The sequence below is a fragment of the Furipterus horrens genome, unplaced genomic scaffold (genome assembly GCF_987537825.1).
Source record: "Furipterus horrens unplaced genomic scaffold, mFurHor1.1.pri manual_scaffold_1, whole genome shotgun sequence".
NCBI classification, from domain to species: Eukaryota; Metazoa; Chordata; class Mammalia; order Chiroptera; family Furipteridae; genus Furipterus; species Furipterus horrens.
In genome coordinates, this window is record NW_028327171.1 from 42,398,423 (window position 1) to 42,412,261 (window position 13,839).

A 13,839-nucleotide genomic window follows, 5' to 3' on the forward strand; every position below is an offset into this window, starting at 1 on the left:
CTGCTGCATCCTGAATTTTAGGCCTCACATGAGGATGTTTGCATTGAAATGACCCGTTGCACACAGATCAGGTTATAGTCATTTAGAGCTGGAGAAAAATCGAGATCAAATTACAAAATCATATAATTGAATAGCAAATGTGCTATTGAGGGCACTGAGAGACCAGTTATATTCTGTGATTGTTTTCTATATCATTAAAGAAAATAAAATGATTGTATTTTCAGCGCAATCTATTAACCCTCTTCTCTCTTAAGTTCCAAAGATTTTTTTAGGATGGTATTGCTGATCTTGTTTTTAGTTTTTCCACTGCCAGTTTGTTATAGTCTTTGGTTTAATAATTTGTTAAGATAGTATTTAACTAGTAGTTGTTGTTGCTTTGTTATTCTCCTTCATCTGTTTAGTGAATTTCCCAAATTTTGTTGCAATTTTTCTCTCTTCATTATCTTTTTTTTGTGTGTGAGTATGCCTAAAAATCCCTTTAGGATTGGGTTGGCCAAAAAGTCCATTATGGGAAAAGACATTTTCATCATTACTAATAACTTTATTGATTTGAGTATTTTGAGTATTTTGGCTATCTCCTGCTGTTGGCTTCTAATGGGTAGAGGCCAGGGGTGCTGTTAAACATCTTTCAATGCATTAGATAGCCCCACTGCAAAGAATTATTTGACCGAAAGTTCAGTAGTACCAAGAAACTTCACAACCTACTTCTGACATGTTGTCAGTCACAGCACCTTCTCCATACACTGCACAAACCTTTTCTTGTGTGTGTTTCAGTTGCGTTTTTACCTTTCTTGAAATTATAAAGTATGATATGCTGAAAATGTGTATTTTCTTCCATCTTCAGTAGTAAATGGCTGCACAAAAATTCGTCACACTACAATACCGAAATTGTTTCGAATGAAATTAAAGACAACTAAGATCTGCTAGAGCCATCATACAGAAAAAACGTAATGGATGTTTTGGCCAACCCAGTATTACTTAGTGGACTTTTGGTAGGGAGGTAAGGTAAACAGATGTGTCCACTTCTGCCATGTTTTAATCAGGTACTGAAAGTGTGTATGTTTATTTAGCTAGTGTTTAGTGCATCTTATGGAGTCTGGTGTGATCTTTGTTTTAGAAAAGTATTTACTAAGTACCTGGTGTCTCAAAATGTGTGTAAGCATTTGACTTAAGTTTGAGAACTTTGTAGTTCTGATTGACAGAAATATAAAGTGTCATTTAATGTCAATTGTAATCATACAGGTGCCAAGGACTCCTTGCCCAAGGCTACATAGTGGTAGAGCAAGGATTTGAACAACAGTTGATCTACACCCAAGTCCTTTGCTCTTGAGTATGTTAGATCTTATGGTTACTTTCAGCTGTATTCATCAAATGAAAACAGTAATTTTAAGGCTAGAAAATGACTACTGATTTTTATTGAGAATCTATTTTAAATTTAAATTTATTGAGAGAGGAAGAGGAGCGAAATAGGGAGAAAGAAACATCGATATGTCGTTCCATTTATTGATACATTCGTTGGTTGATTCTTTTGTGTGCTCTGACTGGGGATCTAATGCACAATCTTGGCATATTGGGATGATGCTCAGACTACTGAGCTACATGGCCAGAGTGAGGAGAATGTATATTCATTTCAAATGGTTTTGGGACAATGTACTCACTGTGCGCCCCCCCGCCCCCCCCGCTTTTTATTTTTAAGCAAAAAGGAAGAGAAGGTGTAGGAAAAATAAGTTAATGGGTAAGGTTAGTATTCAAAATGTGGTCATGTCTTTTATTAAAGGTGGGCTATATTTAATATTTATAACTAATATTTGTAATAAATTTAAGTTTTTTCTCCATGTCAAGTACTGTGGTAAACATTAATTATTTTACTTAATTCTCATTATTTCATGAGGTATGATACCTCGCTCAAGAATGTATAAGTGATAGAGCCTGAGATATGAATCCTGGCAGCCTGATCCTAGGGCCTGAACTGTTAGTCACAGTACTATATACGGCCTCACTTAGTTTGAATATTGATTAATACCTATGATGTTTCAGGCTTTATACTAATTCTGAGGTAGGTATGTGAAATTGAGGTTCAGAGAGGTTAAGGAAATGCCTAGGTCATACATTTCACAAATGATGGAGTTGGAAATCAAACCCAGCTTTGCCTAATTCTAAGCTCTGTTCTTTTCAGTACTTCATGTTTTCCTTGTATCTCTAATACTGCCTTTTACTGTTAAGATAACATTTAATTGAATATTGATATGCTTTTAATAATTTTCTTTGTAGGGATTTATCAAAGATGTTCATGAAGACTCCCTCACAGTTGTTTTTGAGAACAAGTAAGTTATTTTTTATTGATGGAGATCTTGATTTTAAAGATGGGTAGTGCCGGTTTGCTTTTGGTTCTTCTATTGCCAGTGGAAAATGACTTTGCTTTTGCACGGGTTTTTTGATGGTTTGATCATCTTATGAGTTCAAATAATTCTAGTTTTGGTAACTCTTTGCCTGTTTTTCTGCCCACAATTTGCTTTTTTCAAGACCCTTTTCTTTGCCAAAAAACATGTGAACATGAATCAGTTAGTAATTTTAGCAAAAATAGATGGCACAGATGGGGTTATAGTATGCTTAATTCTTAAATGCAGATGTTGAAATGATGTTGCAGTAGGCCTTCCAGGTGGACTGATAGTCAGAATAAGTATTAGGCCATTTTTAATTACTTGGTATTAATAAGGAATATCAACTTTATAGATACTGTAACAGCTAGGTAATGTTCTAAAATGTGAAAGACAGTATTCTGGGCTTGGTTAGGAAGCTTTGGGTTTGGAGCAGTGTATAACTGAAGGTCAGAAAAGAACTGTTCCATTTGCACTTTCAAGCTGCTTCTGGAACTGCCCGAAAAGATAACATCTGCCCAACAGCTGTTCCACGTAGAAACAAGTGTTGTGATGATTTCTGTCTTTGAGCAGCTGCCATTTAGACAGGAATGGTGAAAAGAAGGCACTCAGAATTTTAACATATTTGTGTGTGTGTGTATGTGTGTGTGTGTGTTGTAAATGGATACTGTAGGAACATTTTATGTGTGGGCATACCTCCCAGGCATATGAATGACCTATTAGAAGTTAAAAGTTATTCATCAACTCAACTTATAAGTGACAGCACAAAACATGTCACTTAAGCAGTCGCTAAATTTGTAACTTTGATACATATTTCCTACAAACATCAAAAGCGTTTACTAGCTTTTAATTAACGTGATCATTGTAGAGAAGAGAAAGAAAATCAAATCTTAAGTAATACGTCTATTCAAAATAGAGTAATTTTCTGTATTTCTGTGAATATGTACACTGAAAAGGAATTACACAGTTTATATTGCTTTATAATCCCTGAAATTATGTTCCTTTGACAAGTCACATAGTTGTATATGTGTTTGAAATAAGTTGATTCCACTGCTGTTTATTTGACAGTGGTATAGATATGATTATTTCGAATCATAAGTTACTACTATGAATGTAGCCTATTTCATTTGAAGGGTATATATGTACTGTTCCTTTGGGATGAATAATTTGACAGGCAATAGGTAATTAGTTTCAACGATATTAATGATTTATAAATTTCATCAAGAGTCATGCAAAATCTGTTCTACATCAACAAACTGATTTGGAAAATATAACATGAAAGTTGTTTTTCTCTAGGGGAAAGCCAAATGATTAATTTGAAAACTATACAGCAGTAAGTACAGACTAGATAGCTGCCATATTAAAGGTAGTATTAGGATAACATATTTTGAAATGTTTAATTTCTTTTCTAATCCATCAGTTGGCAACCAGAACGTCAGGTTCCATTTAATGAAGTCAGATTACCACCACCACCGGACATAAAAAAGGAAATTAGTGAAGGAGATGAAGTAGAGGTATGTATTTGTAACTTTATTTTATTGTGTGCTTATTATTTTGTTTTACATAAATATCCTTGCAGGAAAATCTGTTTAGCTGCTGGAGAATAAATCGATTCTTTTCTCTTTCTGTGGGTAATGGCTGTTTAAGTAACAATGCTTTAGTTTGGAATCAGAACTGGGATTCATGTCTCAGGTCTGCTGTTTTTAACTTTGTGCCTTGGTTAAGTTTTTAAGTCACTAAAATGAAAATAATGAAATGTGAGAATTAAGGATGATAGTACATTTGAATTGCTTTGCACAGAATCTGGCACAGAGAATTAACTGTATGATGCTAATCGCCATTTTCTTTTTTTCTAATTACTCTAAAATTTGTGGTTTTTCCTCAGTATCTTTGTAAAATACTAATATCATCCTTTATTAATTATAGTGATCACTGATACTGTTTGTATGTAATGTGAAATATTTATTAGTATTACCTTGTTGAATATTCTAGAAATATCTGGAAATTTTTTAAAGTACAGGAAAAACAAAAAGGAAAAACTCAAAACTCACTGCCCAGAGATAAAAGCCACTGTTCACCTGTTACATATTATTCCCAGACTCTCTTTTCCCCCTTCTTTAAAAATAAAAATGAGATCTTCTGTTTCTTTTTATCTTGCTTTTTTCACCTTTAGTAGATCTGAACTTTGATGTCTGTCTTACTTAAATATGTTGTTGATTAGTATGTGCTGTTCTGTAAAAAGAAACTTGGAAGTAATTGTTGAGTAGAGGTGTAATGAGTTTGGTAGAGATACAAAATTTGATCTTTAATTTTCAAGAATTGATAAATTCCTACAAGATAGATATGCTAAATATGTTTCTCATTAGAAGTTGGCTCAGTAGTATTGAAAGAGTTAGATTTTCAGGTCTCATTTTTATCTAGTTTATGTAGGGTCAGGGAGGGGAATTGGGGGCACAAGAGAACTGTTACCGATGAAATAGCAATTTGGTGGTGTTTATAAATACTTAACAATACATATTCATGCCAGACAATGTTCCAAGCATGTGAAAATGAATGCATTTAGTTAATGTTGCTTTTATTTCTCATTTTTTATTGGTAATTTTTTTTTTTTTTTGAGTTCCAATAAAGGTGTAGATATTATGCTAGGAAACCAAAAATTGTAGTGCTTTTAACCCCTGACAACCTGACCTCATTTTCATTAAAAAATTCTGCCTGATCTTAATTACTCGCTTTAAGTTTACAGTGCACTCCTTTGCTTCTGCTAAATCAAAGCGTGTTATAACTTTATTGTGTCAGGGCACCACCATGAGCCCACTCCCTGATATCATAGCCTTCACTTTACTCACTTTTTTCCTTTATAGTTGACTTGACCAAGTGTGGGTGCTAAGAATAAGAACTTCTTTATAAGGAGACCTGTAACTGTAGTCTCAGTGTGGTGTGTGTTTGTATCCCTGTGTGTGAAGTAGATTACTTGGTAAGTCTTGTGAATTGTAGCAGTGATGCTATTGATTGCTACTATACTATGTTCACTTGGACTTTAGACTCCAGTGAAAATGTTTTTCTCAGTATTCTTTTCTAATCAACACCTTTCTGTGAGGATTGATAAAAGCTTACTGTTTTCATTTGAAAACATATTTGTTTTAGAAGTTGTTTTTCTGAATTCTTAATTCTAGAATTGGAAATATGTGGTGGTCAATTCTGACTATAGTGCTTTTCATATTTTTTAAATTGTTGTTCAGGCACTTACTGGTAGTTTAAAGGCTCAAGATAAAAGGAAAAACTTGGTAGGGTCCTGAGGATGTTTTTAACAGTGTGCTTCCCCCAATCTTATTCGAGGAAGGTCTTATCCATTTCTTGGACCATCTTTTGGCCCATTTGGAAATTGATGATTGCAGAGTGTTTTCAGTTTGTTTTTTGGTTCAGTCTTGGTGATATTTCCTCCTTACTATTGTGAGAATCATCTGAAAATGAAGATGTTATAGTCATTTTCTTCACTTGAAAATTTTGAAAGTTTACATAAGCTTAGAATTAATATTGCCACTCAGGGATTTTTTAGGAATTTTTTTGGCCACTATTAGTTAGGAATCTATCCATATGGCCCAAAATGTCTCAGAATGATGATTGTAAGGCTTTATATTTTGAACCAAATAACTTTGTGAGAGTCCCCCACCCCTTTATAATTCAGATTAATAAAAGTTATGAAATGATAAGAGTATTGCATAATATAAAATGTGAATCTTCCTTGGGTGTGAGCATGTCAGTGTGCTTGTTGCCCACCCCAGTTTAAGTCTCATTTACCAGAGTTGAGCGTCTCCAGATTTTTTTGCATTTATAAAGAATATGTTTTTTGTTAAAAAAAATTGAGAATACATTATATATTTGGGACTTGTTTTTAGTAAGTTAGGGTATCATAGACATTTTCATGTCTGAGTGTACAGATATCGTTTTTCCTAATGACCCCATAATATTCCTTAGTACAAATTATCATATTTAGAAGACATTGAAATTGATTTTTTTTTTCTGTTATAAAATAGCTAGAATTAATTCTCTTATGTAAATCATCTTCTGGTAATACAGTTTAAGTGGTTCAGTTGCTGAATTAAAAGGTATGTTATTTAAAATTTAGATAGTACTAAAATGTGCCATTTTGTCCTCTAGAAGTGCTTTTTGAATTACTACTTCATAATTTTGCTAACACATGAAGGTGTTTGTTTTCTCATTGATTAGTATATTAAATTTTTATTATATATGTTTTAAGTTTGGTATATTAAAATTTTTTTAAGTCAATCCACTTTTTTTCTTGCTGGTCACAAATAGTATAACACAGCAGTAATAACAGCTGACACTTGTATAGCTAGAATATATAATACATACCTAACAAGCTTTTTAAACAGATTATCTCAGTTTACGTAACAATTTCTTGAGGGGCTGGGCTAAACTAATAATATAATAATAATTATTATTATTAAACATTCCAACATCATAAAGCCTGAAGATTGGGAATCTGATAACCAGTTTCACTTTTGTCCTGAATGTTATTTTTCTAATACATCATTGTTGTGTTTATAGAGTGTTGTCAGTTTTGTGCCAGACTCACAACTCTTCTGTTTTTTGCAGCTCTGGGAACACCTTTTTTTCGAAGAAGGGAAAGGTGACTTTGATATGGCCATTAAAAATAAATTTAGAACAAAAGTGATCCAGGAGAGAGCTTTACGTTGAGCTCTTTCAGGCATTTAATTAAAGCTTGGCCATATATAATTTCCATTCTTTAGGTCAGGAATGGTTGAATATTGACAACTTCATATCGTTTATCCTGAAATTTTATTATTTAAAAAATATGTTTGGCTACTTTGAGGTTTGTCTTTCCAGCCAATTTATGAGGCTTACACAAAGTTATAGAACATAAATTAGTGTCATGGTCTAGGAATGGTCTCAAGAAGACACTATATGATTTATAATAGAAAATGGGTTTTCAGAGGTCTAAAGTTCAAAGATTTATTTTGAAACTTAAGTAGTGGCTTTTATTTGACTTTAAAAGTGGTGGCACATTTTTAGATATAATTTTTTTTTTGATAAATATTTACCTAATGGTTGATAACTAAAGATTGCTTAGAAAATAATGCTTAACTTATAAAGTTGAAGGTAATGGGAAGATGAAGAGTTCCTTGGGGTTTTTTGAGCTGGCTATATAATGTTCTGGGACATCGGAAGGATGGCTGAAATTACCCCAGTGATTTCACATGAGGTATGCTTTGTCTTACTATAGACACATGACTTGTTTAGCAAGTTGATACACATGAACACATGCACCCACTACATAGGAAGCCTTATATCTCAAGCCAGTGTATAATTTTACAAGGCTTTCAAGGTTTTCTTCTTGGGTTTAACATATTTAAAATGTCTTAAATTTTGAATTGTCAAGTTTTCTGGTTGAAATAAGAATTGGCAAGCTTTTGTTCTTGTAACTTATATGCCTTACCATGTTTTATTGGCAGATTGCCAGACATGATTATTTATCTTTATATTTTAATTATAATGTTGGGATAGGTGTCTCGAGAAAATTAGATAAAAGGAGTAAGACTAATTTGAGATAGGACACTCTTACCTTATAATTTTTTAAATCAATATTTTATTTATAGAAAATAGATACACATGTATTGTTTACATATTATCTTCAAAAATATTTCAGTTGATTCTTGCAACCAGTCTGAAAATTTTACCTGTCTATAGGTAGTTTTTCTCATAAAACCAAGTCCATTTGTTAGTCTTAGTGAATGGGAAGTGCTCATACATTAAAAAAGAGGTGAACCTATTTTCTCAATTATGTCTTTGTCTCAGAAAAATGGCCAATTTTTAAGACTTTTGAAACTGTTAGTATATTGTCCACAAATATGAACGAGATAATAGTATTGTACAGTAGATAAGTTACGTTAGTGTGTTATAGATGTTAAGCTTCCTCTTCATATATTGTAATGAGATGACATGGTGAATACAGAGGAACAGTGTATCTCATGTAGTTATGAAAAGGGTCCTTATGATTAAGTATTCTTTAGTTCTTTAGAAATTTTCTTTATAGTTGGGTGAAAACTGGTAAAAATTATCTACCTCTAGTGTTTATTATCTTTATTTTGTTGTGACTTTGAAAGGCATAGTTTGAATGTAAAGTTAGCAACATTATTAGGATCCAGACTGGAATTTCAATGAAGTCACAATTTGGTGAGTACTAGACTTTGGAGATCATTTCATAGTAAGTTTTGACTTGAAGTCATTTGGTAGAGAGAATCCTTAAATAGGCTTTTGGAATTTGATTCTTCATATTCCTTCCTTCACTTCATAAAACTGTAACCTTCAGTCTGAATACTGTTATGTTTTTAGATCTCCTCTGGGCACTCCTTAGCCCCCTGATTTTTTGAGCTCTTTCTTGAATTTGAAGAAACTTAGAATCTTATAGCAACGAGGGCCATTGCTTTAGATTATGAATCATTCCCTTGGAATAGTTTGCAGATTTAAGTGAAATCTGAAGAAAGGGAATTTCTATGAGGTGCTCATATTCCAATGACATAGTCATAAATTTAGTAATCAACACTTGGAACATCCTACACTAGGGCACAGCTTTCATTCTGGATTATTAAAGTGATTAGTTATTGTATGAGATACAGTGCATTTTATATAGGATGTGATTTGACCCATGGCCTTCAAGTGGAGCCAGATTCATGGTTGGCTTACGAGAGTAGTTTTTCTCTTTCAGGGATAAAGTTATTAATGAAGTTTACAGAGGTAGATGTAAGTATAAAATGGGATCCAGCATTTCAATATTCAATGAGAAATAAAGTGTTAGAGCAGTCCAGAATGGTTTATTCTCTTTTTTTGTAGGTAAGCTTACATAACCAGCCAGATTTCTAGAACAGTTATGCTTTGGTAAAAATAGAATTCAAACAAAGTGGTTTAAGTAGTTTTAGACCCCCTTTTATTTATTTACCCAGCATTTAAGCTTGCAGCACCCATTCACTATAGATCACCAAGAGATACTGTATCCAGCTAAATTGCCTTTCTGAGATAGTGCTTGGAATCGGCAAGAACTTCGTTTATTTTTTTTAATCCTCATACATTAGGGAAAATAGTCATCATTTAGCATTTGGGCCCAATATTGCATGTTAATGGATTTTTAAAATATAATTTTTCACAAGTAAAAATGAAAGGATGGCAGTAGTCAGCATTATATTTAAACGCATCTAAGTATAGCAAATCCAGCTTTTTATTTCCTATTTTCTTGGTTTGGATAATACATATACCTAAAATGAGTCAAATTCCCTAAATATTACTGCTTGTTAGCTGTCATGCATAAACTCAAAACATATCCATCTTATAAATACATATATCAAATTTAAAATACACCTCTAATAAGTTTTAGTTTTATTATTTATTCTAGTTCATTTTTACACTTGAATTTCTCAGAATGTAATACTTTTAAGAATATTTGGAACGGTTGGTGGCTTCTAATTTTATTGAACAAAGTCATTGTGCTATAATTACACCATTTAAAAAATTGTACTGTTTTCATACTTAACTGATTGGATTGACTAATTCACTGAATTTTTTTGCATTTCTTCATCTGTTTCTTTCTAGTCATTTTGTATGCATATCTACCTTTAGCATTTGACCACTTATTAACCGCACCGAGTACCTTTTGGTGTACAAACATAAAAGATGAAACAGTATTGTTACCTGTCTTTATGGAAAAGCAGAATAGTCCAGATGCTTGTTGCAGGATTTTGTATAATGAAGTCCCAGTTGAATAATTAACTGGGTGAGAATAACTAAATTTTCTTTTTCTTCTTATAAATGTATTTGGGGCTGTTGATCTAAGATGTCATTATCTGAAGACTTCATAGTCTGAGATTCTGCTTATAAGATAAAATTACACATTGATTGTTAGAATCTAGAGTGCTGCTGTCCCTTTGCACCAGTCTGATTCCTCTAATAATTATGAAAGGTCTTTTTTAACTTTTCTTCTCTTTGCAATTATGGGTTAAAAACCAAAATTCTGAATTCTTAACTGTTAAGCAGTAGCCAAAAGCAGACAACAAGAATGGTGTTTCTAGTCTTTTTTTATATTTTCTTGAAAGACTATGTAATAAACTAGAAGATGATAACAGTAGTAATGATATATTTCACTGTTGTATTCTTCCAGGTAATACCATCATTCTTCTGTTTTCTTTTAGATTTTTAAAAAAGCGTAGTTAAGAATAATTGAATGATGAAATGGTGAAAACAGCAAAATGTTTCAAGATAAAGGGAAAACGTGATCACTAGATTCCACCTTAGATTTATAAAAGAGTCCACTGGATTCATATACTAATTGCAAGATAGAGTAATTTTTGTTCTGTTTTTTAAAATAAGACCTCTGAGAAAGGATAAAAGTCTGAACAGATTTGCTGATAAAAGAAATGCAAAAGCTAAAATTGGATCTGTTGGAGCCTAATTGGTATAAAGGCCTTTTTTTTCCTTCATAGCTATTTTCCTAGTCATGCTGTACAATAAAGTTGCTCATGAGGTTGCAGCTTAATTGTTTACAGTTTCAATATCTCACCACTTCAGAATCACTGTCAGACCACCTTGATAGAAACTTAAAATTTTTCAAAACTACTTGCCTATCACTAGTTTGCATTTATCTCACTGATGGCTGTTAACATGTATTGATAAATTTCTCTGGCCACCTCTGTGGGGGTATCTTTATCTTAGTCATTTCTTCTCAGATCCTGCCCCCGCACTTCCCCCCTTCCAGTTTTCCATGTATTGAAACTGCATTTAAAAAGCTGCTGTACCATTAGAAATAACTAATCCCTAATGAAAACTTTTCTAATGTATAATGTTAAAAAAGACCTGATAATTACAGATACAAAGCATCTAAGATATACTTCTTTTAGATAGGAGGTTTTGTAAGATACTTACATACTCTGCTAGATGTACTAACGTCTGTAATTTTTTTTGTAAAGCTGAACTTTTAGTACATTTGATCTTAGGTTCTTCAGCAAGAGATCTATAAATGTCATATCCTTGAAGGAATTTAGGGTTTATCACTTTCTGAAAACAATTCTTGACTTGAATATCTTACAAATACCAATCAGATTTAAATACATCTCATAAGTTTTAACTTATCCTTCTGGTAACTTGAACCATCAAAGTACAATGTTTGAAGATGAACAATGTTAACAAACTGAAGGACTTATATTTTACTCAGTGTAAAACTGCCTTGTGAGGACCATTTCTTTAATATTTATTTAGTGAACCCTCATGAATTTGAATTTGACGTTAAAGGAGCCAAATTGCCCAGAAAAGGTTGTTTTATTTTTTATTAGTAAGATTTAGGCTTACGTTACTCTTATTTAACTACGTTTTGTACACTAATTTCAAAACAACATTTTTGATTCTTAAGTTTAATGGGACTTGATATTTATAACAGGTTATTTACATTGTTGAAATATTTTGGGATGAATGATTGAGGACATTTTTTCCCCTTCTCAGGTATATTCAAGAGCGAATGACCAAGAACCTTGTGGATGGTGGTTGGCTAAAGTTCGAATGATGAAAGGAGAAGTAAGTGATGTTAACACTTGGTTAGTGACTAGTTCCCGAGGAAATATCTCAAACTTTGGTTTCTGTAAATATTCCAACTCTGTTTTGTTTCTAAAAGCATAGTTTAGAAATAGTTGACCATGCATTTCAAGAATTCATCACCATTAATTTCTGTTTGTGTTCTGAATTTGCAAACACCAAAGCTGCTCTCCAGAGGTACACCCTGAGCATGTGAGGACTACCAAGGTTCATTCTTGTAAAAACCTATAATCTACTTTAGGCAAATCAGATTGATGTAACTAAGCTGTGCTTAGTGTTTGTGTCACAAGGGGAGGGTCTACTGTTTAAGCTTAGCAAGTAATTAGAACTTCATTTAAAACATTATTTTTCTTCAGATGGGATTTTTAAAGTATTCTGATGTCTTTTAGTTTTATGTCATTGAATATGCTGCTTGTGATGCCACTTACAATGAAATAGTCACATTTGAACGACTTCGGCCTGTCAATCAAAATAAAACTGTCAAAAAAAATACCTTCTTTAAATGCACAGTGGATGTTCCTGAAGATTTGAGAGAGGCGTGAGTAATTTTGTTTACTATTGAATTGTTCTGTGAATTAAGAGGATTTTTTAAGTGCTACAAAAATCTTTTTTCCCCAAACACCTAATCAAAAATTTCTGATAAAATTTTTTTTAATAAAAGTTTTAATGGGTGGTGTCAAAATGAAATACAGGGATTTATATTAAAATTGCCCTCAAATTTAATCTGTTATTTAGGTCTTACATATGAATTAATTTCTCTCTAGGTGTGCTAATGAAAATGCACATAAAGATTTTAAGAAAGCGGTAGGAGCATGCAGAATTTTTTACCATCCAGAAACCACACAGCTAATGATATTGGTAAGATAATTCCATATTTTAGGTAGTAATGGATATTGCACAGATTCTGTAATTAAGTACTAAAAAATAAAAGCTAACTTGGTGTATAGTGAATTTATTATTAGAGTGTGGGAGAAAATATTTTTTGTAGTTAAAAAATGTTCAATTTTTAATCTCTTGAAGTAAGGAGAAAAAATTTTAATATGACATTCTCAACATTGTAAAATTCTTAATGTGTGGGGTGTTGGATTCCTCCCATCCCCATCATAATGTAAATAGCAGAGTTAAATAATAGGAAAGCAAGATTACTTGTGGGAAGAGGTAGGTATATTAGGTGAGGAGAGAAGTGCAGTTGATGAGATCATGGAAGACTATTATGAAGGTCTGCTAGTATTATCTTGGAAAATGATTAAGTTTTTGTGTGATTAACTTGTTTGTTTATAGTCTGCCAGCGAAGCAACTGTGAAGAGAGTAAATATTTTAAGTGATATGCATTTGCGAAGTATTCGTACAAAGTTGATGCTTATGTCCAGAAATGAAGAGGCCACTAAGCATTTAGAAGTAAGTGGGTTTACTCATAAAGGGTTTTTTCTGTGTCCTAGTTTCATAAGTATATTCAAGTTCCCTGGCTCAAACTGCTTGACTCTTAGGTAAGGCAACTTAGGGCCTATTTTGTGACTGATACTTGGGGAGTCATTGTGTCTCTTAGAAGAATTGCTTTTTTCTCTTTTCTCAAACGTAGTCTTATTTGCTCAATGCCTGTTGGGTTTTGTTAGGGCTTAGATGAAAGATGCTGAAGAACTTAGAAACTTAGTAGGGATAGCCAGTAAACTGTATTGCTAATTCTTCTTTACTCTGTTAACCTTTTATTTATTTATTTTTTTTCTTTATTCCCTGTCCCCTGTGAGTCACAACACACTTCCATTAGTTAACAGTATTATTACAACAGCTCTTGTGTTAGAGAAGAGTAGGACACCTAGCATTTTGTTTTTATTTTTTATATTTTATT

General features: G+C 32.6%; 1 protein-coding gene across 5 annotated transcripts in view; it reads left to right on the plus strand.

Annotated features, from left to right (window-relative positions):
• The window catches only part of FXR1 (FMR1 autosomal homolog 1), a 55,195-nt gene that overhangs the window by 15,573 nt on the left and 25,783 nt on the right, over positions 1–13,839 (plus strand). For all 5 annotated transcript variants that reach the window (XM_090274301.1, XM_090274310.1, XM_090274320.1 and 2 more), the window contains exons 2-7: positions 2,272–2,324; positions 3,799–3,892; positions 11,904–11,975; positions 12,383–12,531; positions 12,758–12,851; positions 13,275–13,391. In XM_090274301.1, coding sequence (XP_090130427.1) covers positions 2,272–2,324; positions 3,799–3,892; positions 11,904–11,975; positions 12,383–12,531; positions 12,758–12,851; positions 13,275–13,391 — 579 coding nt within the window. The remainder of the gene's footprint in view (positions 1–2,271; positions 2,325–3,798; positions 3,893–11,903; positions 11,976–12,382; positions 12,532–12,757; positions 12,852–13,274; positions 13,392–13,839) is intronic.